Raw genomic sequence first — 24,202 nt, 5'->3', positions numbered from 1 at the left:
GTATTTTTGATAACCAGCTAGCAAAACTCATAGCTGGGGGCTGCAACCCTCAGCTGTCAGCTTCAACAAGGCTGGTTATCAAGAATAGAGGGGTCCCCACACCATATTTTTTAATTATTTAATTAAATAATTAAAAAAAATGATGGGTCACCCCCATTTTTGACAACCAGCCTTGCTAAAGCAGACAGCTGGGGGGGTGGTATTATCAGGATGGAAATGGGCCATGGATATTGCCCCACCAGCTGTCGGGCACTTTGCTTGGCTCTTTCCACTTGCCCTGTAGTGGTGGCAAGTGGGGTTCATATTTGTGGGGTTGATATCACCTTTGTATTGTCAGGTGACATCAAGCCCACAGCTTAGTAATGGAGAGGCATCTATAAGACACTTTTCCATTACTAATCCTATAGTTGTATGGTAAATAAAAACACAGCAAGAATAAAGTACTTTATTAGAAATAAAACAAAACACACTTTTACTTTTTTATTTAAAAATAACAAACACAGTTATACTCACCAAACGCTTATTCCACCGAAACCCTCGTCTTCTGTAAGAAAACAAAAATAAAAAAACAACAATATTCCTCACCTCTCCGTAGTTCTATCCCACGCTGTAATCTATGTCTGGGGGAAAAAACAGTTTTCAACCTGGACGGTGCCAAGATGCGACCGTCCAGGCTGAGAACCACTGGTGAATATGCTGCTGCGAGCGCAGACTCAGGGATCGGCGGTGACATCATCGAGGTTACCTCCGGTAACTGTGGCTGCGTTCCCAACCGGGCTGAACTGCCGTGACCTTGGTGAGATCCCCGCTAGCACTGTGAGAAAAACTTAATTGCAGCATTTTTTCCAACACTTGCCTAAAACCTTTACGCAATACTGTGCTTCAGTGCCTGAGTTTTTATTATCAATGACAAAGGCATGGAAAACTCTTGATTACAATATGTGTAGTTTGCTGTAAAATTTGCTGACAAATGATACGTGTAAAACCAAACTTTATAACAGTGTATACATTGTGCACTAGAAAAATTTAAGAATATTCTAAATGTATCAGCGCCACCTAATGGCTGAAATGCATAGAAGCGCACACCTGGTCAATAAAAATGTTTTGGCTTCTAGCCATGTTATGTCATTACAGGAAGCCACGTATATAGATGTTACATCATTATTTCTAAATGAGGCTGATTTAAAAAAAAAAAAAAAATGATAAATTGGGGTACTGAAATACTAAAACTACACAAACAATGAAAACAATTAATTTCCCTGTCTAATTAATAAATAATTTTAGCATTTTAAAAATTATTTTTCTAGAAGTTATGGATTGTTCTTGAATTAATTAAACAATCAATCATTTTTCTTCTCAGAACAATCATGTTTCCTCAAGTTTGGTGGTTCTTCTTCTTATTACATGCCATTTCCCAGACGTCTGTGGCCCAGAATTATTTTGAAGAGAGGAGACTTGGAAGATTAAAGCCTAAAGCATTAATATCCGGCCCTGTGGATAAGGTGACCAACCTCAGTGAACAAGGTAAAAATGATGGAAATAAGCTGAGAAATAAACAATTGTAAAAGTAACTTTAGCAGGAAGTTTGTATATAGGTTTCCTAAAACTTTATTTTCAGTAAAACATTTGTAAATTGAGTTGGAACTGCTACTATGCATGGAATACTCTTGAATAACTCTTATTTATTTGTACATTATGTTCTCGCCCAGGTTTCCCCTATAAATGAGAGCCCTCTTCGAAATTTATCACACATCTAACCTGTGGTGAGGCTTAAAGGGTGATTCCCATCTTTAGGAATTATCATCTATCCTTAGCATAGGTGATGACTTGTATATTGGTATGTGTCGGACTGCATGGCCAAGTACCAGTGCCTAGAATGGGGTTCTCCAAATCCCTGTTAATGAAACGATGGCCGGCATGCATACTAGTCTCCAATTATTCTATATGGGACTGCCAGATAAAGCGTGTACTTGGATTAGTGCAATAAAGATTGAAATGAGCAATGGCTCGCTCGTGCGGCCACTTCTCTATTCAGAAGCGGCAATATAAGAGTCTCATTCTCAGAATCTCAGTCCAGCGATCAGCAAGTTATCACCCATCCTATAACAGCTAAGACTTTAAACTAATCCACAGTACATGTCATTGTTATGAGCTCACCTTGCGAGATGGATCCTCTGAGCCATAGGTCAGGGGGAGCAGCACGGTCAGAGGCTTTGGTGCAGCAGAGCAAACTTGCCAGATGACAACTGGATAAGCAAAAACTAGGACAGCAGGTATGCAGGACTGCAGACAGACTAGCAGAACAGAAAGCACCAGATAAAGCAGAGCCAGGTGTGAGGATATACAGTACATGGCAGCAGCACATGAATAAGCAATCTGGTAACTTGCTTGCAGAGATACAGTTACACACAGAAATAATTTATGTATAGGCAATCTGGTAACTTGCTTGCAGAGATACAGTTACACACAGGAGTAATTGATGTATAAGTAATCTGGTAACTTGCTGGCAGAGATACAGTTACACACAGGAAAATTTGTTGCATAGGCAATTTGGTAACTTGCTTGCAGAGATACAGTTACACACAGTAGTAATTGATGTATAAGTAATCTGGTAACTTGCTGGCAGAGATACAGTTACACACAGGAAAATTTGTTGCATAGGCAATTTGGTAACTTGCTTGCAGAGATACAGTTACACACAGGAGTAATTGATGTATAGGCAATCTGGTAACTTGCTTGCAGAGATGCAGATAGATACCTTACTTGCATAGACCAGGATATGAACAGCACTTGTATTAGCAGATATGAGTTCATTATCTGAAAGCTTGTAGCAGCAGTTGAAAATGCAACAGCACCAGGATTCACAGGACTGAGGTAGAAAGTATTTGAAGATTGCAGTCATTTGCTGAAGAAATGAGTAGACACTTGGCTAGAGCTGAGAAAAGTGGATGGTGAGGCAGACTTGTGTAATAAATGTGGTAGCTAAAAGCAATGCTTGCTGAACACAGGCACACACGGGTGCCTAAGCTGGTCTTTAAAGGCCCTGGGAGATGCTTGCAGAGTTACCCAAGGAACCCAGCATGGAGTAGTACAGATGGAGTTGGTGTTAGGAGAAGAGTGCAAGGCCCGGCGCTCGATCCGAGACAGGTGAACAATAGTCACAAATGTTTGATCGATGCAAGACCACCTCTGGGAACTTTAAACTATCTTGAGAATAGAACCCCATATCATTCTGCAGGGAGTGGAAACATAAACATTCACTTCCAATGGTATTCTGAAAATGGCAGATTAAGCATTCTGTAGCTGCCCTATTATCATCTAAGTACATGCTTTGTGATTTCAGATGAAGACTGCGTTCTGGAAATGGCTTTCCTTCTGGACAGTTCAGAAAGCGCTAAGGAGTATAATCACAACCAGGAGAAAAGATTTGTTTTACAAATGGTGGACAAGCTGAAGGGCGTTCAGCTGGATTCCAAGAGGCCGTTCAGCTGGAGGATGGCATTACTACAGTACAGCAGCACAGTGCTCATAGAGCAGACATTCAGAGACTGGAAAGGACCGGACAACTTTAAAGCTCGTATCTCACCCATTGCATATATCGGCCATGGTACATTCACCTCCTACGCCATCACAAACTTAACCCAGCTGTATATGAATGAAGGCACACACAAAAGTCAGAAGGTGGCCATACTCCTCACTGATGGGGTAGACCATCCCAGAAATCCTGATATATTTGCTGCTACTGCCAATGCCAAAAACCATGATATTAAGCTTTTCACTGTTGGAATGACATCCGTATCCAAAGAGGCAGCAAATGCTGCAAAACTCCGTCTCCTGGCTAGTGTGCCTGCCACCAGATTCGTCTTCCATTTGCAAGAAACTGAAATGGTGGATAAAATCCTCAAGGAAGTGGTAAGTAATGACCTCACTGTCATGTATTGATATAAACCTACAATTACCTAAAAATGCAATTCATTCTAGTATATAGTGGAAGCACCCATCACACAAAAGACTGTAACTTATTGAATATTAGTCAATTGCTCCATGGCACTAACTATAATCAGAGATTGATCATAGTGTGATCTGAGTCTTTTGGATGAGGAAAAGATAGGGAAAAAAAATTCCTACATTTTCTCCATTCTATGAGGCCGCGGAAATTGGACTGCACTCAGATGTCATCCGAGTGCAGTGCAATGTTTTCCAGGAAGTCCTGAAACAGACCGTCTGAAGACAAAAATCGGACAAGTGCACGCTCGTCTGCACCTGCCCTAAGGCTCATATATGACTGTGATTTTGGCAGTTTCAGTTAACTGTCTTATGTGTATGGAGGACCTGATGATATCACTGACAAATGATGGTGGGGGAAATAAATGTATCAAGTTGAATCTTAACCTCCATCCTTTTGGGTTAGGGAGACATAATCCTCCATTAGATGTGCATGCACATTTATGATATGGTTAAAATGCATAAAATGCATAAATAATGGTTGAACAGGCATCTGGTTGACAACTATTGAATTTTTCGGACACCTTAAAAGGGTTTTCCACTTTTGAGATATTAATGGTATAGCCATAGGAGAGGTCCCATTATCAGATCAGTAGGAATCTGACACTTGGAACCCCCACTTATTAGCTGTTAAGAACTCAAGCTGAGGCCGGATATAGACTCCATACATGTCAAAAGGAACTGAGCTACAGGAGCTGAGCTACAAGAACTGAGCTACAGGAGCTGAGCTACAACAACTGAACTACAGGAACTGAGCTACAGGAGCTGAGCTACAAGAACTGAGCTACAGGAGCTGAGCTACAGGAGCTGAGCTACAAGAAGTGAGCTACAGGAGCTGAGCTACAAGAACTGAGCTACAAGAACTGAGCTACAGGAGTTGAGCTACAACAACTGAACTACAGGAACTGAGCTACAGGAGCTGAGCTACAAGAAATGAGCTACAGGAGCTGAGCTACAAGAAGTGAGCTACAGGAGCTACAGGAGCTGAGCTACAGGAGCTGAGCTACAAGAAGTGAGCTACAGGAGCTGAGCTACAAGAACTGAGCTACAGGAGCTGAGCTACAAGAACTGAGCTACAGGAGCTGAGTTACAAGAACTGAACTACAAGAACTGAGCTACAAGAACTGAGCTACAGGAGCTGAGCTACAAGAACTGAGCTACAGGAGCTGAGCTACAAGAACTGAGCTACAGGAGCTGAGCTACAAGAAGTGAGCTACAGGAGCTGAGCTACAACAACTGAACTACAGGAACTGAGCTACAGGAGCTGAGCTACAAGAACTGAGCTACAGGAGCTGAGCTACAAGAACTGAGCTACAGAAGCTGAGCTACATGAGCTGAGCTACAAGAAGTGAGCTACAGGAGCTACAGGAGCTGAGCTACAAGAAGTGAGCTACAGGAGCTGAGCTACAAGAAGTGAGCTACAGGAGCTGAGCTACAAGAATAGAGCTACAGGAGCTGAGCTACAAGAACTGAGCTACAGGAGCTGAGCTACAAGAACTGAGCTACAGGAGCTGAGTTACAAGAACTGAACTACAAGAACTGAGCTACAAGAAGTGAGCTACAGGAGCTGAGCTACAACAACTGAGCTACAGGAGCTGAGCTACAAGAACTGAGCTACAGTAGCTGAGCTACAACAACTGAACTACAGGAACTGAGCTACAAGAACTGAGCTACAGGAGCTGAGCTACAGTACCGAGAACAATTACTACAGCATGAATTGAACTGTGCTGGTCTGGCTCTGGCTGAAACCAGTGCCGCAAACAGCTGATGAGTGGGTGTGCCGAATGTCGGACTCATTCCAGTTTGATATTGATGACCTATCCTATGCAGAAATGGTGATAATTGATTCTCAGGAATCGGTCCAGCGGCCATATCAGTAATCTCTGGCCTCCGGAAGGCAACCCTCTAAGCCGCCTTCTATCGGCTAGCATCACTGGCTCCTCTTTTGATTAGCCGGCCTGCTGCAAAGTCACATTTGTGTCATGCCAATGACATTGCAGGCCAGCTAATCAAAAAAGGAGCCATAGATGTGATCAGATAGGAGGTGGGTCACAGGGCTACAAATTATCGACGTGCCTGTTGGTCCTGCAAATCGTTTTGCACCATCTCTAATTCTAAGGATAGATCATAAACATCTAAATAGCGGACAAACCCTTTAAGATTCATAAACAAACTCTTGCATACTGTACAATCTCAGCAGTCTGCTAATTTGGGAAGCAGTGTACATATTTTACAAAATAAATCCTCTCCAATTTATTAACTGGCATAATTACATTAATACATCGCCCACAATATGTAATTCATACAAATAAGAAGATCCTCTGTGATCTTGAACCACTACCAGAATTTATGACTTCTACGATTTAAGAAAACGTCCCTTTAAATCAAATAACATTAAAAATGTAAGCGAGGGTCACAGACTTCACCAATATAATGTTCTCATCCTTTGTGCTATATCAGAAGATAACATTGGACTGGATTTTGTTGTCTCTTTTTATGCATCGTTTTCATTCAATTAGGCAAATTTTAGGTAAGTTAAAAGGATTCTCAGCTTTTTACAATCCATTTTTCTTAGAAAAGTGCCAAAAAGATAAGATTATTACTGACTACTCTGCTTCTGGGATTCTCATTGACTATCTGTAATGTGCAGGGTAGAAGGCAGCAAGTGTTCGACCTCCCTGCAGCTCCTCCGCGGGGTAAATGAGGTATTACACGGTGCTCATCAAATGAAAGGGCTGTCAATACAAGGCAAATACAAGTTTTAGCCCCAAATACATGTATTTAAATAAAAAAAAAATGTTCCCAGAGGCAGAAAACATTTTTAATTATATATTTTTTATATCAGAGCTTCATATAGTTACATGATAAAAGTTTGGCTGACCATGGCCAACTCTAAGGAGAAATAATTCAATACAGCTACGATCTCATTGGGAGCTGTATGAATCTGTATGCAGAGAGCTCCCCCTAGCGGTGGGTGCTATGACTATGTGATGGAAAGTAGTGGAAGTAAATCAATGCTGGCACGTGGTCTGTAGTATGTGGATACTCTTCTTATACCATTTCATCATAAAAGTGTGTAACTGAGAGTGGATGGTGCCACTCAGACCTTATCATATATTGATCATTTTAAATGTAGTTTCAAATGATAATTGTAAGGTTTTTGTTTTGTATATTATCATTTGTAAGTTTCCTTTAAAAACATTCCTGAAATGTACAACGCATGTGTAATAAAAAATTTGTATTTTGAAAAACTTTTCTTGTCCCCTGATATATTATTTTTCTTTTACAGAAAGAACTTGCAGAGGAAGGGGTAAGTTTTTTTCAGCTGTCTACTCAAGAATTTGCAGAATTTTTAATTAAAAAAAAGGAATATTATTGGAGTCCAGTATAAAAACTTATAAACACAATAATAAGAAAAAGTCCAGATGGATAATCTAGAGATGACAGCATGACAGACAGCTAGACAATCAGACAGACTGACCGATTGATTGATAGACAGAATTCCTGCAACCTGCTCAAGAAAATAATTAACACATTTTACTCATTTATATAGGACTATTAATTTCCACAGCACTTTACAGACATCATCATCACTGACCCCATTGGGACTCACGATTTTTATATAGTTCAGTCTACTGGAGATGCCACCTTAACCATTTTTCCCATCTGCATATAGTTTCCACCAGTCCTTGCCTCTGTAGCTTCAGTATAAGGCTGTTATGTGGAACAATATCAAATGCCTTTGCAAAGTCCAGATAAATCACATCAGCCACATTACCTACATGCAGATTCGCACTCACCTCCACATGGAAACCCAACATGTTAGTTAGACACAACTTATTCTTCATGAATCTGTGCTGGTTTTCAGATATATATATATATATTATTCTCTGCAATATATCTCTGCAGGTCATCTCTTATAAAGTCCTCAAAATTTTGCATACTACTGATGTCAGGCTTACCGGACAGTAGCTGTATGAATCCACCTTCTTACCGTTCTTGAATATCGGTACCATGTCAGCCATCCTCCATCTTGTGGCATCAACTGTCTTACAAGAGAGTCTAAGAAGAGGAGATACAGCAGTCTGTCAATTACTGACCTCAACTCCCTTAATATCCGTGGATGAATGTCCTCCGGCCGGGGGCTTTATCAATATTTGATTTGCTCAGTTGTAGCTTCTACTTGTGTTAAGTTACCAGAGCAGTCGGCCCAGCTCTCCATGAACCCAAACCCTTCTCTCCTGCACCAATTTGTAAGCCATTTATTTATCTCCATTAGCTCGTGGCACTGGCAGTATTTTTAAAAACTCCACCTTTGAGGTCCTGGACTTTAGCTTCCCATCTAGTTCACTGTTATCATTTCTAAGGAACTTCCAACTTCTTGTGACTTTGTCATTGGTACCAATGTCTACCATAACCGCTGGGTTTTCCCAACCTCCACCCATCAAACGGTCTCTCCGATCCACAATATGCCGAATATGAGCAACCAGCAGACAGAAAACTATTAGATCATCTCGATGGCAGATGACCATTTCAGTCTGCCTAACGATAGAGTCCCCCCCCCCACCAACATCTGTCTGGCCTGTGCCGCACTCCAGCTTCACAAGCCGGCTCGTTTACTGGGGTGTCCCAGTTCAGGACTAGACTACCTGACACTATTGCTCCTACCCTGTCTTCTAACTGTTAACCAGCCTTCCTACCTCTGTAACCCGGTCTTGCTCACTTCCACCTACCTCCATATTACTGGCTTACTGGTTAATATACAAATAAAAACTAAGTGTGCTTTCTTCACCCTTCCCTGGTCCAGTGCTGAGTTTCCAAGCTGCTCCCAGTGTCTGTTACACTCACATCAGCAGCCCTTCAGCCAATCAGTGAGCTGAGCTTGATGTAAAGAGTGAAAGGAACCGAGCAGCTCAGCCCTGATCTCTGAGTATTGGCCCTTCCTGGGTGCTGCAGCTCCTAGTCACTTTAGTAGGAGAGGTGCCGCAGTAGCCGAGATGTTCGGCTCCATTCTCGGTTTACATTCTGCCACCGCTTGAGCTGAGAACAGATGATTGGTGACGTTGCCCCACTTCGGCCCCCACTTGTCTGGTATTGATGAACTATCCTATTAGGTCATCAATAAACTAAGAATATGAAAATTTCTTTAAATTCAATGATCCATTTGCCTTTGTATCTTCCAAGTGACGTCTTACTGACTTCTCTTTGTTAACAGTGTCGGCAATCGCCTGTTTGTACCTGTGAAAAAGGAGAAAAGGGAATTCCAGGAGCCGCTGTAAGTACAGGACATATGAGCGTCACTGTGCGCCATGTCATCTGCTGCAGATGGTTTGTGACTGTGAGTCATTAAAAGTTGTGTCTCCATAGTTGCCCATCGTTATTTTACCGACCACCATTGTTGACAGTCCATTGTCTGAGGAGCTGCTAGAAAACCAATAAGGAACAATTTCTAATAACTCACAATTTATGGAAGTCATTGTTTCAGGGGGCAAAGACTGTTGACATATTTTTATGGAAAAGTTTGCTACAATTTTTTTTTCCCCAAACTTTGAACCTCCTTAGCTGTAATGTAAAATTAGCTTCACGTCAATCCCTCAACTGGCATGTGCCAAGTATAATAATGGTGTCCGTGGACCATGTGTGTCCCCATCGACCAGACAGTCATGACTGCGACATCAATACATCATATAGTTAAAGGGGTTGTCTAGTATACTATTACATTTTTACTATGAGCCTAAAAATTAACAGGCAGGTGGTTCCTAAGAAAGGTAACTACCTACCTGTTCTACCCGGTGCTGGCACAGATCGGTCACCGATTGCTCCTGTTGGTGCTTCCGCTGCGCTACATCAACAGATCGGCTCTTCTTCTGGGCGGCTCTGTTAATGGAGCGTGACTGCTGACGTCATGCTGATTGAAAGCCGGTTCATCACAGCTAGGTAGTGGGGAGCCGGCAGTCCATCAGCATGACATCAACATTCACGCTCTGTCAACAGAGCAAAGCAGAAGATTAGCCGCTGCTTCGGAATATTCATCTAAGAGGCATGGTCCTCAGGCAGCATAATCCATGCCACCCACTGATGATCCCTTGAACGTACGCAAATCTACAAGTGGTAAATGTAAGTTTTTCTCATAGCGTCCATCAGCTGATGTTGATGGGGGTTTCTGAAGCTGGCTTCATTCTAGCAAGGGCTTGTGGTGATGAAGCCCCCTCCTCTTGTCCTCACTGTTTGTTAGGCCTCATTCAGACGCCAGTTTTTTGACTAACAAGGTTCATCAGTGATTTTCATCAGATTTTCAGCAATTTCAACATTTTTTTTCCACTGATGAAAAAAAAGTTTCTCCACCTTCTGCTGTCATTCAGTGCAAAGCGGACAGTACATGGATGGCGTCCGGGTGTGGTACGATTTTTTCACAGACCCATAGACTTGAATTGTCGATTGTGATGCAACATTCGGATCAATATCGAACATGTCTCCACAATTTTGCACGGATCACTCAGACATGAAAAGAACACCATGGGCACTGTCACAAGTGTAAAAAACGGATCGCACTCGTATGTGAAAAACTGACGTGTGAATCCGTCAGTAAACAAAGGGGTGAATTTATCATGGCTGCAATTTTTTAAAGTCAGTTTTACCCGTCACTGCTTTTATTTTGGCCAAACTTAGCAACGTGTTTGAAGATGTTTCAATATTTTGTCACCTCTTTAGATTTAACACTTTTGTATTGAGATCATTTTTCACTTTTATGCCAACATTATATACTACGAACTAGAATAAGAAAAATATGTAAAAATAATTTTAAAACAGTTTTTAAAAAAATTTGATAAAATTACAAAGGTAAATAAAACAGTATAAAAATTAAAATAACCTCTTTTCCTAATCTACAAATAAAGAAATGTAAAAAAAACCAAAAAGCACATCTGTTATTTCCGTATTCGTACAAGTTTGATCTAAAAACAAGCCCTCATATAGATCCGTCAACAGAAAAAATAAATAAAAAGTTATGAATTTCAAACAATGTTAACAAAAACCAAACATCTTTAACAAAGTTCAGAATCTTTTAAAATCACTACAATAAAAACTATAACTTTAGTATTGTCTATTGGTGTAATTTTGCAGACCTGGAGAATGTTATCCGGTCGTTTTTGCTGAACATTGAAAATTGCAAAAACGAAATAAATAAAATTAGCAGAATTGTGGTTTTTTTTACCCCATCGCAGCACAAAAAAACTCATCTAATTATGTTGATGTAATATAAAAAAAAGTTATGGCTCTTGTGAAAGGAAATAATTGAAACTTAAAAATTAAAATTTGCCCAGTCGTGAAGGGTTTAACCCTCTGTCTGTCTGAGACAGATATTATTCCAGTCATATCATGTAATGATTATTGAATTGTAGCAAAATGACACAAAAAAGAAGTTTCTCAAAAAAACTTTTTTCTTGAGAATAGAAGTGTTCCTTCTGATTGTAACATAACGCAGATCTTTCTATTTTACAGGGTAAGAAAGGCCGGCCGGGTGATGATGGCATTCCTGGACAGAAAGGCGGTAAGGTGCGTATTCCTTCAGATTGGAGATCATGTAAACCCTAAAATATTAGGAAATAGGAAGTTAATCATCTGTAACAAATTTATTTCTGAAATCCTCTGAATCCTGAATCCTAAATCCTAAGCTACCGGAAGAGATACGATCTGATGGAAATGTTCATTGTAATCTGTGTATTTTTAAGTGATTGATTTGGAGACAATGGGCAATTATCTGTAAGAAATGTATCAAAATGTCACAGGGGGGATCAAATACATTCAGCTATGCCTAGAAATGCTATTAATGCCAACACCTATTAGAATCAGAATGCACAATAATTTTGCAACATTTTAATAACAATGTTGCACTTTGAAAAATTCACCTCTGCTACATCTGTATTCAGATTTCCAGCAACAGAAATCATGATCATAGCTGCAAAATTTATGGTGATTTTAAAGCCCCATTTCCAACCCCCCTAAGGGAACGGCCCATATCTTCCAGTAGGAACCCGTTAAGTACTGGAATGATCACTTTTTAACCCCATCCCCTTTTGACACAGAAGTCCTGGGAATTATCTGGGACAGTTGGCTTCTCTGTTTGTAAAGCCAGGAATGCAACATAATGTTATTTCCACTGTCTAAAATAAATAATCATGTCATTTTCCATTCCAAAATTTTGTGCAGATTAACTTCTTTGTAGCAGATCTGTGTTTTTATGATACAAATTTACTAAATTCTCTGCATAATCATGGTCATAAAAAAATAACATGTTGGGTACCCACAGCCTCCACTAGAGGGAGCTTAGGAGCTTACAGAATTACATAATCCTATGCAAAAAGTTTCTAAGCTCCCTCTAGTGGCCACTACAGGTAGCCAACAAATTATTTAATTTAATTTATTACATTTAAATTGAATTGAAATTAATGATTGTTATTAACTAATTATTTTTTTTGTCAACTTAGATTGAAAAATAATGATGCTCATGTTAAGCCATTGAAGCCATGAAATACTTTAATTTAAATAAAGTGATTTACATTATAATAGCTCTCAACCTTCATTCTTTTCATAGTATGATGAGAAACTAAAGGACAGTTCTTCTGGCCACTCCATGGAGCATCAGTCCCTGTAATTAGCATGCTTTATTAATGTTCAGTTTCTGCAGAAAGGTGTGATTTTTATAGGGACTATTTCCTATATAAGGCTATGTGCTTAATTTATTGGGTAATTTTGGGTTGACAATTGCCCTTTAAAAATGACATTATTTAATACAGATTGTTAAGTTAAATTATTTATGTATTACATTTTCAATATTGCTATATATAGCTTACAAAACTATATATAAACCCAGAAAAACACAGAAATATTGCATTTTTCACTTTTGACCACTTGGCCCAATACTAGACTTCCTGATCTGTACAGAAGACTTTTCAGTATCTTGTTAATCAATACAGGCATGGTTACAATAACAGATCTAGACCAAAAAGTAGGAATTTCAAATTAGACTTAATGATCAATGTGAAAATTGCAAGATTTTTTTTTCATTATTGGTAAAAAAAAAACAAAAACTGAAAAAAAAACCATAATTTTAAAAAATACATTTATCATAAAAACCTGATTCACACATTTTTGCAGTGATTTTTTGCTGCATCAATGTTATTTTTACAGTACCAGCAAAAGCTATGAGCTATCAGAAATCTCATGCACTCGCTTGCTTTTTTTCCTGACTGAATTGGAAAACTGTTGTTTTTTTAATCTCCATAATGTCACTTTTTTCAGTTTTTGTAGTATTTTTTCACCATAGAAAGCAATGCAAAAGTACAAAAACGCTGCAATAAGTGCAGCCATTTGTTTTTGCTGCTTTTTGGGTGAATATAGCTAAATGTATTAAATGTGTACTGTAGACAAATGGCATATGTAATGTAAAACAAATATACGACACCAAAACAGCAGCAAAACCAGCTTGTTATAAACTGCTTCTCTACTGCCAAGTGAGAAGGTTTTGTCTGCAGTAAAAAGCAACATCTGAACCAGGGGCATACATAGAAATCATGGGTCCCCATAGCAAAAGTTGTATTTGTCCCCAACCCCTTCCCCCCAAAAAAGAAAAAAAAACACATAGTCCTTCATACAGTATAATTGGCCCCACATAGTGCACCATACAGTATAATGGGTCTCACATAATGCTCCATACAGTATATGGGGCCTCATATACTGCTCCATACAATATATTGAGCCTCATATACTGCTCCATATAATATCCTCAGAGTGCTCCATACAGTATAATGCATCCCACATAGTGCTCCACACAGTATAATGACCCCACATAGTGCTCCATACAGTATAATAAGCCTCATATAGTGCTCCATACAGTATCATGGGCACCACATAGTGCTCCATACAGTATCATGGGCCCCACATAGTGATCCATACAGTATAATTGGCTCCACATACAGTATTCTGAGCCTCATATACTGCTCCATATAATGGCCACACAGTGCTCCATACAGTATAATGGGTCCCATATAGTGCTCCATACAGTATAATGAGCCCCACATAGTGCTCCATACAGTATAATGCACCCCACATAGTGCTCCATACAGTATAATGTGCCCCATATAGTGCTCCATACAGTAAAATGTGCCCCACCTAGTGCTCCATACAGTATAATGAGCCCCATATAGTGCTCCATACAGTATAATGAGTCTCATATAGTGCTCCATACAGAATAAGGAGCCCTACATAGTCCTACATACAGTATAATGGGCCCCATACATTGCTCTATACATAAAAAAATACTTACCTCTCTCCGTCCCACTGCTCTTGTCTCCCCAGCATCTTCTGACCCCCTGCACTGCTCAGCACAGAGGGTGAGCTATAGTGACATCATCGTGCCCTCTGCACCACAGTGCCGTCACAGAGCTCAGACACAGAGGGGGAATGATGGGAGTGGGAGTTGGTGTGTCAGTTGACGCTTCCGCTTCCATCATTTTTTTAACTTTATCAGCATCCAGTATGCTGAAAAAGTTGAAAGCTTGATGTAAAGGGGCCCAGTGCTGGCCTTGACGCTGGTCCCACCGACTCATGGGCCCCATAGTGGCCACGTGATCTGCTGCCATTGGTGGTACGCCACTGATGTGAGTGTAGACTAAAGCAATGAGTCATCGTCAGATGACACATTCCCTTTAATAGAAGACTTATTGCACCTTTAAAGCCACATAATTGATGATAAATGTGTGATCACTAGGGGTTCCACTACTAGGAATCCTACCCGTCACGTGTGCTGTGTTTGCAACATCTGAATAGAGTGATGAGCATTCATGTGCTGAGTTTTCACACTTTGTTGAACCATTCCTCTAGGGTAACAGTTATATTTATTGGTCACTTAAAAAATTTTTTTTTAATAAGGTGTACGGTAAATGATGTGTCTGTTCTTCTTTGCAGGGGGAATCCGGCCTCAATGGTATTCCTGGAAGAGACGGTTTAGAGGTAAAATTGTAAAATCATAGAAAAAGAAATTATCACAATGAAATTAGGATTGGGCATATGGGGTAACACGCTACAGGTAGGAGGAACATGTGGACCTACAAGATCGTGAAATGGCAGCGTAATGCGAGCCCTGTCCCCCAACACCGCTGTCAGATCATTTAAAGGGGTTGTCCACCTTTGGAGACTTTTTTGCCTAAATGCATGCATTTGGGGCTCAAAATCATTTTTGTAATCGGGTTTGATTAAAAATTTTGCACCGTTTGCCTTTTATAGCATCTGTCTTGCACTGACTGTCGCGGGCTGCAGAATGAGCTAAGAATGCGCCAGTGACTTCGTTCTAACTGACGGGAGAGTTTATAACTCTTCTATCTGTCTTGTTCTGAGCTCCTCTCAGCTGATTTAGGACCAGAGACCACGTAAAAGTTCAGTTTGCAGCAGAAAAAATAATTTGTAAAAAGCCAAAAAGGAGGAAAATTTTTTAAGAAACCCAATTGTAAAACAAATTTTTAGTCCCAAATATATGCACTAATAGACAACCCCTTTAAGGCCATGCAATGTTCCCTGGGAAATAAAATATGCAAACAACCTCTTCACTAAGAAAGAGAACTGGGTCTCCAGGGCCACCTATAAATGCAAAATATATGATATTGTTCCTGAATTAAATAATTGCACTTATTTGCTTTTCTTTGTTATAATTCTGGTGATTTTTTTATATATATAGGGAAAACCTGGATATAAAGGAGAGCAGGTAATATTTATGGCCTATTATTAATTTTACATATATGAAGACATATACAACATTAGTATAGTATACATTTTTATGCATTGTCCTTTTGTTTCATCATTTTAGATTATCCATAGCCATGGCAAAAAAAATACTGCAATAAATTACATTTTCTATAAATTACTTGAATGGGGCTGAGCTGCAATACCAGACCGGCCTGTTGACCAGGGTGGCGCTATCTCGGAAAATATCAGCTAAACTTATCAATTGGAGTTTTTTTGGTGTTTTGTACCCTTTTTTATTTTATTATAGCTTTCAGTAAAAATTCCAATAAATGAAAATTAAAAGAAAATTACTCCTTACTAATAATTTTTTTTGTTTTCATTTTAGGGAGAAAGAGGAGAATGTGGTATTCCTGGCGTTAAGGGAGATCGGGTATGTACTAAGGCCATACAAAACTATTTTTTTAGAGACAGGAGTATTTTAGAATATAATTTTTCATGTTTTTTGCTTTTCACTAATTTCAGGTTCAGATACGGCAAATTTTCAGCACAATGCTTTTGAAAGGGCTTTTATATATAACTTGCGTTCTCACGCAACAGATTATTTAGCTGGAAATTTTCAAAAACTGATAATAGTTCGATCAACAAATCCACAAATTTTCATGGTGAATCTTACCCTTTGCAATCCATGTGGATTCACTCAATTTTTCTCTTGATTATTTAGGGTCCTGAAGGTCCAACTGGTCCAAGAGGACTGCGAGGAGTGCAGGTAAGGAAACAACGACCTGGAATCTACCGTATTTTTCGGACTATAAGACGCACTTTTGTTACCCAAAATTTTGGGGAAAAGTGGGGGGTGCATCTTATAATCCAAATCTGTGTGCTGTGCTGTAGAGGAGGGGGGCAGCTCTGGAGTGGTGTCAGGGGGCTGGGGTGGGCTGCCTGCGGGTTGCTGAGACAGCAGGAGGTCCTGTGCTCCCGCTCATTAGCCTCATGTAATACAGCACCTGCTGTCTATCACGTCGATGCTGATCCTGTGCCGTGTTGATTCACAGGGGAGCAGCGAATATTACATGTGCCTGCATCTCCCCCCCACTCCCATCATGGATATGGCCCCCCGTCACTCTTATATGCCCCCCCTGTGCTGCTGGCAGGCACATGATAAAATAACAAACACTTAACTCACCTTCCCCTGAGGGCCTGTACCTGCCAGCAGCACTGGGGGGCAAATAGTGAAATAGTGCCCGGGGGGCTGTACCTGTCAGCAGCACAGGGGGGCATATTGTGACTGGGGGGGGCATGTGCCTGCCAGCAGCACAGGGGGGCATGTCCCTGCCAGCACAAGGGGGCATATTTTGACCGGGGGAGCATGTGCCTGCCAGCACAGGGGGGCATATAGTGACCGGGGGGGCATGTGTCTGCCAGCAGTATAAGGGGCATATAGTGACCAGGGGGGCATGTGCCTGACAGCAGCACAGGGGGGCATGTGCCAGCACAAGGATGGGGGTTATATAAATACCAGGATGAGGGAGATATGATTTGTAAGACGGACACTGGCATTATAAGACAGACCACCATTTAACATAAAAAAATATTTTTTTTCTCTTTTTCTTCACCAAATTTGGGGGTGCGTCTTATAATCAGGTGTAAAATACGGTAAATTCTGCACATTTGAAGCAACAATACAGAAAAGTGCAGACAACCAGGACAAAGTGTGCAAAAAATCCAGCAAGGGGTCCTTAAAATCCAGCTGTTATAGTCAATCCAATTCAAGAAGTAGAAATCACAGACGGGTTTCTGACATAAAGTATGTCCAAAACGCGTCTGTAATTTCTAATTCTTGGATTTTAATGGAATGACAGTAAAAGATGGATTTTAAGGACACCGTACTGGATGTTTTGCACATTTATTTCTATCTTTTTTTTTGCACCCAATTACATTATTCTATATGCGCCTTTTTATAGTCTAATTTATATTTGCTTGCCTGTTTTTTTTTGTTTAGCTTTTCCTTTTTACGTTTTTTGGGCCGAGTTTAGAGATTCCAAATATTCCATCTGACTCATCAAGTGCCACTTTTTAAAAAGTTGCAAAATTTGGGGCAACTCCACTCCAGTTCCCTCCCTGACACAATTTTTTCACCATTAACGTGCAACCTTTTGGGCACAAAAGTCACAACAACAGTTCAAAACAGAACTAAGCCATTTTGAAGAATATGGATTAATCCTAAAAGCGTCAACTAATACCACAAGACAAAAACCAAAGTGACTTACGAAAAAAATGTCAATGATGAATCGGGGCCTGTAGGTTGCTTGTGAATGACTGCAGGAGGAAATCATCAAGACAACAAGAAATCAAGTCCGAATGTAAAAAGTTATCTTTTAGTTATGCAAAGATTATGCTTTAAGTTTAACATCATATTAGTGAATACAATATATCTAATAAATCCTGGATATAGGAACATGATGTGATTTATCCTGCAGCAAATAAACTTTACTATTTTTTTTTTAGGGCACTCAAGGACCTCCAGGAGATCAAGGACCTGAGGGATTTCAAGGAACAAAGGTAAGTAAAAAAAATATATATAAACCAGACACATACTGTATATGTTATTAGTATTGATGAAAATGATACAAAATGTTACAATGCAATGTTGAAATACCATATACAGAATATAAAGGATCTAGCCTGGTCCTCACTGGTGTCTGTACAATGTGACTACCAGTATGGCATCTAATGTAACCGCTGCAGCCTGTGATTTGCTGCAGCAGTCACACATCCGACAAGACATCATCATAGGAGGACACGTTATATAGCTAATGGTCGGGGACAAGGGAAGGGTTACGGTGAGATGTATACACAAGCACCCTAGGCGGACTCGAGTAACAAGCACTTGCGCTCATCACTAGTTTCCTCATGGATCCATATTGAATCTGCAACTTAAACTAACATGTTGAGAATTTAATAACAGCACCCCAAGTCAGGATCTGTGCAGATTTTTTGGGGTAGTGTATGGATGAGATTTCTAAAAAGTTCCACCACTTTTCAGCTTCTGTAACATACTGTAGAATTATGACCCATAAAATCTGGATGGAGAATCCCCATTGCATACTCTCCATGTGAACATAGCCTTAGGCAGTAGTTACATTGCTTCCAGTTTCATAATATACTTTCAATGAATGAATCATTCCAGGAGTAATTAGCTATAGAAATCAAATTCCCTGCAGTCTATGAATAAACTATAGTCTATATTCTATGCCACATAAAGAAAACACAACCATGGGGATCTGTTTAAGCCATGCTGGCCCTTCATTTTCTAGCTGAGAAATTTATATAAAATAAAAATAATAGTGGGCTGCAGATCATATAAAACCTTGCTTCAATTTCTATAAAAACACTATGTAACTCAGTAACAAATCACCATTGAGGTATTATATAAAACATCGTAGAAAAAAGTGAAAACTAATGTTGTCTGTACATTGACTTCCATGGTCATTAGTGATGAGTGAACGTGCTCAGATAAGGTGTTATCTGAGCATGCCCGAGTGCTAATAGAGTATCTTGGGCATGCTTGAAAAGTATGTTTGTTAAAGGGAACCTGTCACCCCCAAAATCGAAGATGAGCTAAGCCCACCGGCATCAGGGGCTTATCTACAGCATTCTGTAATGCTGTAGATAAGCCCCCGATGTATGCTGAAAGATGAGAAAAAGAGGTTAGATTATACTCACCCAGGTGCGGTCCCGCTGCAGTCCAGTCCGATGGGCGTCGCGGTCTGGGGCCTCCCATCTTCATACGATGACGTCCTCTTCTTGTCTTCACGCTGCGGCGCAGGCGTACTTTGTCTGCCCTGTTGAGGGCAGAGCAAAGTACTGCAGTGCACAGGTGCTGGGCCTCTCTGACCTTTCCCAGTGCCTGCGCACTGCAATACTTTGAAGATGGGAGGCCCCGGACCGTACCGCGACACCCATCGGACCGGACCGCCCCCCCAGGTGAGTATAATCTAACCTCTCATCTTTCAGGTTACCTGATGCCAGTGAGCTTAGGTCATCTTCGATTTTTGGGGTGACAGGTTGCGTTTAAACAATCCCTGCATGTATTGTGGCTGTCGAACAGCCATGAAACATGAAGCTGCTGGGTCTCGAACATATTTTTCGAGTACGCCGAAGATACTCTATTAGCACACGAGCATGCTCAGATAACACCTTATCCAAGCACATATGCTCATCACTAACGGTCATATATTCACCTTCCAAGGGAAAGAAGTCATGACGTTTTTTACAACTGTTACAATGTCATTTGTCGAAATATTAAAAAATATACAGTATGATTCTAATTTTTTAAGAATAAGGGGAAAACGCAGTGTGAAATTATTAATGCAGTTCCTTTGGAATGTTGTTTGAAGTTTATTTCTTGTTCTTAGCATCACCACTTTGGGCAAGTTTTTGAAAATTTGTAAAAGCCTACAAAATATTAATAGCATATCCATAAAAAGTCTTAATGTCTGACCTGGGATGCCCCATTGATGCCTTAAAGCTGATGGTGATTATGTCATTTGATGACCAGATTGGACACATAGTACCACATAGCTACTGGATGCTAACCACAAGATGTGGTTGGCTGTGAAGAAATTCTAAAGAGAAAACCCAAGGAAAAAACAAAACAAAATGAGCATATACCCTTTAGTACATAAATAATTACATAGTTATAATACATGTAAATGACATAGGGTACTGGGTTAACACTATTTTAATCAAAAAGTGTAATAGCCATCCCACCATGACAAGGTGTTCCCAGTCAGAATGGTCCTATCCTGTCTCTAGTATCAAAACCTTACATTGTGTCAGCCGACCTCACTGTGAATAGTGGCAAACAGGACAATGGCCAACTGTTAAGCCACCTTTCCATGGAAAGCCATATAAATGAAATATCTAGCTCAGAAAAAGGGGACCACACTCATGTTTGTACAATGTACAAGAAACTACAAGAAAACCAAAGAAATGAGCCGGAGCATAAGTTGGTATACATGCAATATGTAAGAGCCCGTTCACACCGTGGCCAATTCACAGACAAAACCCAAGAAAATAAAACAAAATGAGCATGTTCCCAGTGTACAATCTGAAGACGTTTAAGTGTAATGATGGCAACAACGAGACATAGAAACACAACAGTGCTCATTGCAAGGAACAGGAAAACGGTAACACTCTCACTGAGAAGCATTGGCAAAAAAAAAAACCTCATATAAGGTTTAACTTTCCAACTAAAATTGCTACAGCAAATTGGCGATCAACTCCATTGTCCACTGGCCTGGTTTCTCTGTCAGTCTTCAGAGGCCACAGACTCAAAAGGCTACCTCAGACAGACTTGGCACAAGCCACTCCATCTGGCAGATTCCAGAGAAACCCCCGCCGTCACCCCTGGTCTTACAACGGGTTACACTAGATTGCTTCTGCGTAAAGGGCTGCCTTCCGGAGGAGCGAACCAGAGGCAAGAGGGTTCGTCACGAGGAGTCAATACTGAGAAGTCACATGAGGAACAAAACCATGAGGCAAGTGGGTGGTCGAAATACAAGCCAAGGTGAGACAACAGGAAATACAAAATAGCACACAGTAGCAAAGTATCAAAGAGACCAGATCTAGCCGAACTAGCTAAGTAACTGACAGCTAGAGACTGTCTGCTGGCGTTATAGAGGGAGGAGAACCGTTCATGGCTCCCAGCAAAGAGCTAATCATATTCCAGCTCACTGCAGCAAAACACAGGTGGATCGGAAAGGACAACTAAACTCAGCAATCTAAAAGCCAAACTCTGACGCACTGCTGGTGTCCAGCAGTATTATTAGTGTGGCACCACCTAGCAACCGGGCCAGGGGTGGCAGCAGTATGTTCAGACACAGATGTGACACCCTGCTCTCCACCGACCGGGAATACAATTGCTGGAAAGCACATGCCCAGGACACCCTCGTCTCAGTCGTAAAGGCAAATGTTCACATCATCACTACAGTCGTCTCTCAGCAACTCACAGGTACCTCTTGCGCTTTTGATCCGTTCTCTCAGCATGGGGGTCACGTCCTATTTCCTAACTGCAACAATATGTGCATGAATGTGCCCCACGCTTCATGTACCATGTCACCAAAGGTTATGACTGAATAGGAGACCTGTATCTCCAGGAGCAATAAGCCATCAGGACCAATTCCCTCAGGTGCCATATCATCAACTATCAAGACGTCATTGTACAACCACCTAAAAGGAAAAAGCTCGAATCAATCTACATAAAATAGTGCAACATATATACACATAAAAAACAACTTTACATAATGTAAATAGACTCATAAAATATCAATATATTAAAAAATCTAATGTAGATGACACCCACAGCTTACACTGATGGACAGCAGCCTCAGTAAAGATATCCCCTGCAGATAACTTTTAGGGCTCGGTCCAAGCAATGGACTTCATTGCATAGACTGTACATGGGTCTGTCAACTCGAACATGACAGTCTCATAGACATATAAGGGGCTGTCACATTCGGGTCAGAGATCCGCGGACAGTCCACGCATTGCAGTCAGTTCTCAAACCAGATGTCTGTAGAAGCCATAATCCGTAGAGTTCTCCGTAGATTCTTATTTACTCCTATTTTCTGATGCCAGCATGTATTCAGAAAGTGATGCCCTGATTTTTCATGCAACATTCATGGCACTATTTATGTTAAACTTTAATTTAAAAAATGCATCATCATGAATTAAATGCAATTTTATTAATTTGCACAGGGTGATAGAGGAGTTGCTGGACCGCCAGGAGTACAAGGTGAAACAGGGATAGGACTACCTGGACCCAAGGTAAGATAAATAAAAAGTTCCACATCCTAACAGCAGTGAAGTATGCCAATGCCTTGTGATTTATAGTTCCTCTTTAGCAAAATATGGACATGCCATAGCTATTCTCACAGACAGTAGATGATTACTAGGGGTTCCAACAGCCAGACCCCCAACGTTAAGCCCACCATTCGGGGAGCTGTGTTAAGAAATGTAGTTGTCCCAGGTGGACACAATTTAAGTGATCCTTATCAATGGTAAATCAATTAATACAAATTAATTATTTTAGGGAGACATGGGTCTACAAGGCAGACCAGGACCAAATGGGCCACCAGGAATTGGAGAACCAGGGCCAGCGGTAAGTATCTCTTCACTTTACCAATGGTTCGTAGTAAATGGAACTATTTGCCTTTAAAGAAAACATGTTAGGCTGTTAGCAAAAAAACAAACAAACATTATTAATAGTAACCTCCAGGTAAAAACAGTTTTAAATACATGTGGCAGCCCAGTTGAAAGTGCGGCTGCAGGTAGAAAATTAAGTTTTATTTTCCCTGCAGCCGCTCACTTTCAGTCATTTGGGCGGCACAGGGGCTGTGATCAGTCAGTGCTGTGTAGTGAGCGGTAACTTATCACATTCTCCGGTGCTGCCACGGTGACTGAAAGTGAGCGGCTGCAGGGAGAATATAACTTAGTTTTCTACCTTCACCCTTACTTCCAATAAGGCTAGGATCGCACAAACAATTTTCTCTCATCAGTAAAAATTGGTCTGATTATGCTACTCACACTCTGATCAGACTCTGATCAGAGTTTTATCACTGTATGATCCAATTTTCTCCCAGGTAGAGAAAAAGAAAAATTTCTCCACCTTTTCCATTCAGTCTGTCCATGAAAATCGGATCACACTCGGATGTCATCTGAGTGAGGATCGATCTTTTCCATGGACCTATTGACTTGAAGTGTGATCCGAATATCAGAGGCAAATCGTGCCGCTCGGTCCGAGGAAAAAAATTGGACATGTGCACAGCCACATTGAATAACATGGCAACGAGTGCTATCCATCAAAATGATGGATAGCCCTCGTCCGATTTTTACTGTCATATGCACAAGCCCTAAGGCTGCCACATATAGTGGTATTTACCTGCAGATCGGCACTACAGATACAGATAAATACTGTTTTGTCATTTTTTTTCCCCTGACAGGGTCCCTTTAATCTATTTTTCCTCCTGGTACAAAAATAACACCAATAGAATTGCATAGTATAATTAGTGCAGAATTTTAGAGAAAGTTTAGCATAGTCATTTTTTCTAAAGTCAGGACATATAAAAAAAAAAATAATAATAATGTATAATATGCATCTAATATATTGTTTATTGCCTATTATATCATGGTAAATTTAATCATCTCTCCGTTATAACAAACCATTGAATTAGAAAAAGCAATAATTCAGTGACTTCCCTAAACACAGATCATGCCGGGACAAGTTTCTATGATCTATCCAAATTCTAACAGATCTGCAAAAACTTCTCTAGTTGAATGTAGGCAGGTTTATAAAACCCACAAGCAGAAAATGATCTTAAATTATGAATATCTCAGATATAAGATGAGACAGATTAAGATCAGCACTGAATGAACAAAGCAAAGTTTGGCTTTTTCA

The 24,202-nt window shown here is 40.4% G+C and overlaps 1 protein-coding gene across 2 annotated transcripts in view; it reads left to right on the top strand.

The window, feature by feature from the left end:
• Positions 1-24,202, top strand: part of COL28A1 (collagen type XXVIII alpha 1 chain) — a 66,451-nt gene that overhangs the window by 6,356 nt on the left and 35,893 nt on the right. For both annotated transcript variants that reach the window (XM_077272768.1, XM_077272769.1), the window contains exons 2-13: positions 1,361-1,524; positions 3,344-3,912; positions 7,295-7,315; positions 9,221-9,280; positions 11,506-11,559; positions 14,971-15,015; positions 15,737-15,763; positions 16,130-16,174; positions 16,466-16,510; positions 18,250-18,303; positions 22,504-22,572; positions 22,838-22,906. In XM_077272768.1, the coding sequence (XP_077128883.1) occupies positions 1,368-1,524; positions 3,344-3,912; positions 7,295-7,315; positions 9,221-9,280; positions 11,506-11,559; positions 14,971-15,015; positions 15,737-15,763; positions 16,130-16,174; positions 16,466-16,510; positions 18,250-18,303; positions 22,504-22,572; positions 22,838-22,906 (1,215 nt within the window). In that variant the 5' untranslated portion in view covers positions 1,361-1,367. The remainder of the gene's footprint in view (positions 1-1,360; positions 1,525-3,343; positions 3,913-7,294; positions 7,316-9,220; positions 9,281-11,505; positions 11,560-14,970; positions 15,016-15,736; positions 15,764-16,129; positions 16,175-16,465; positions 16,511-18,249; positions 18,304-22,503; positions 22,573-22,837; positions 22,907-24,202) is intronic.

Source organism: Ranitomeya variabilis, chromosome 7 (assembly GCF_051348905.1).
Source record: "Ranitomeya variabilis isolate aRanVar5 chromosome 7, aRanVar5.hap1, whole genome shotgun sequence".
In the NCBI taxonomy this organism is placed as follows: domain Eukaryota; kingdom Metazoa; phylum Chordata; class Amphibia; order Anura; family Dendrobatidae; genus Ranitomeya; species Ranitomeya variabilis.
Note: the sequence above shows the minus strand (reverse complement) of the source record. Positions and strands in the feature narration are given on the sequence as shown.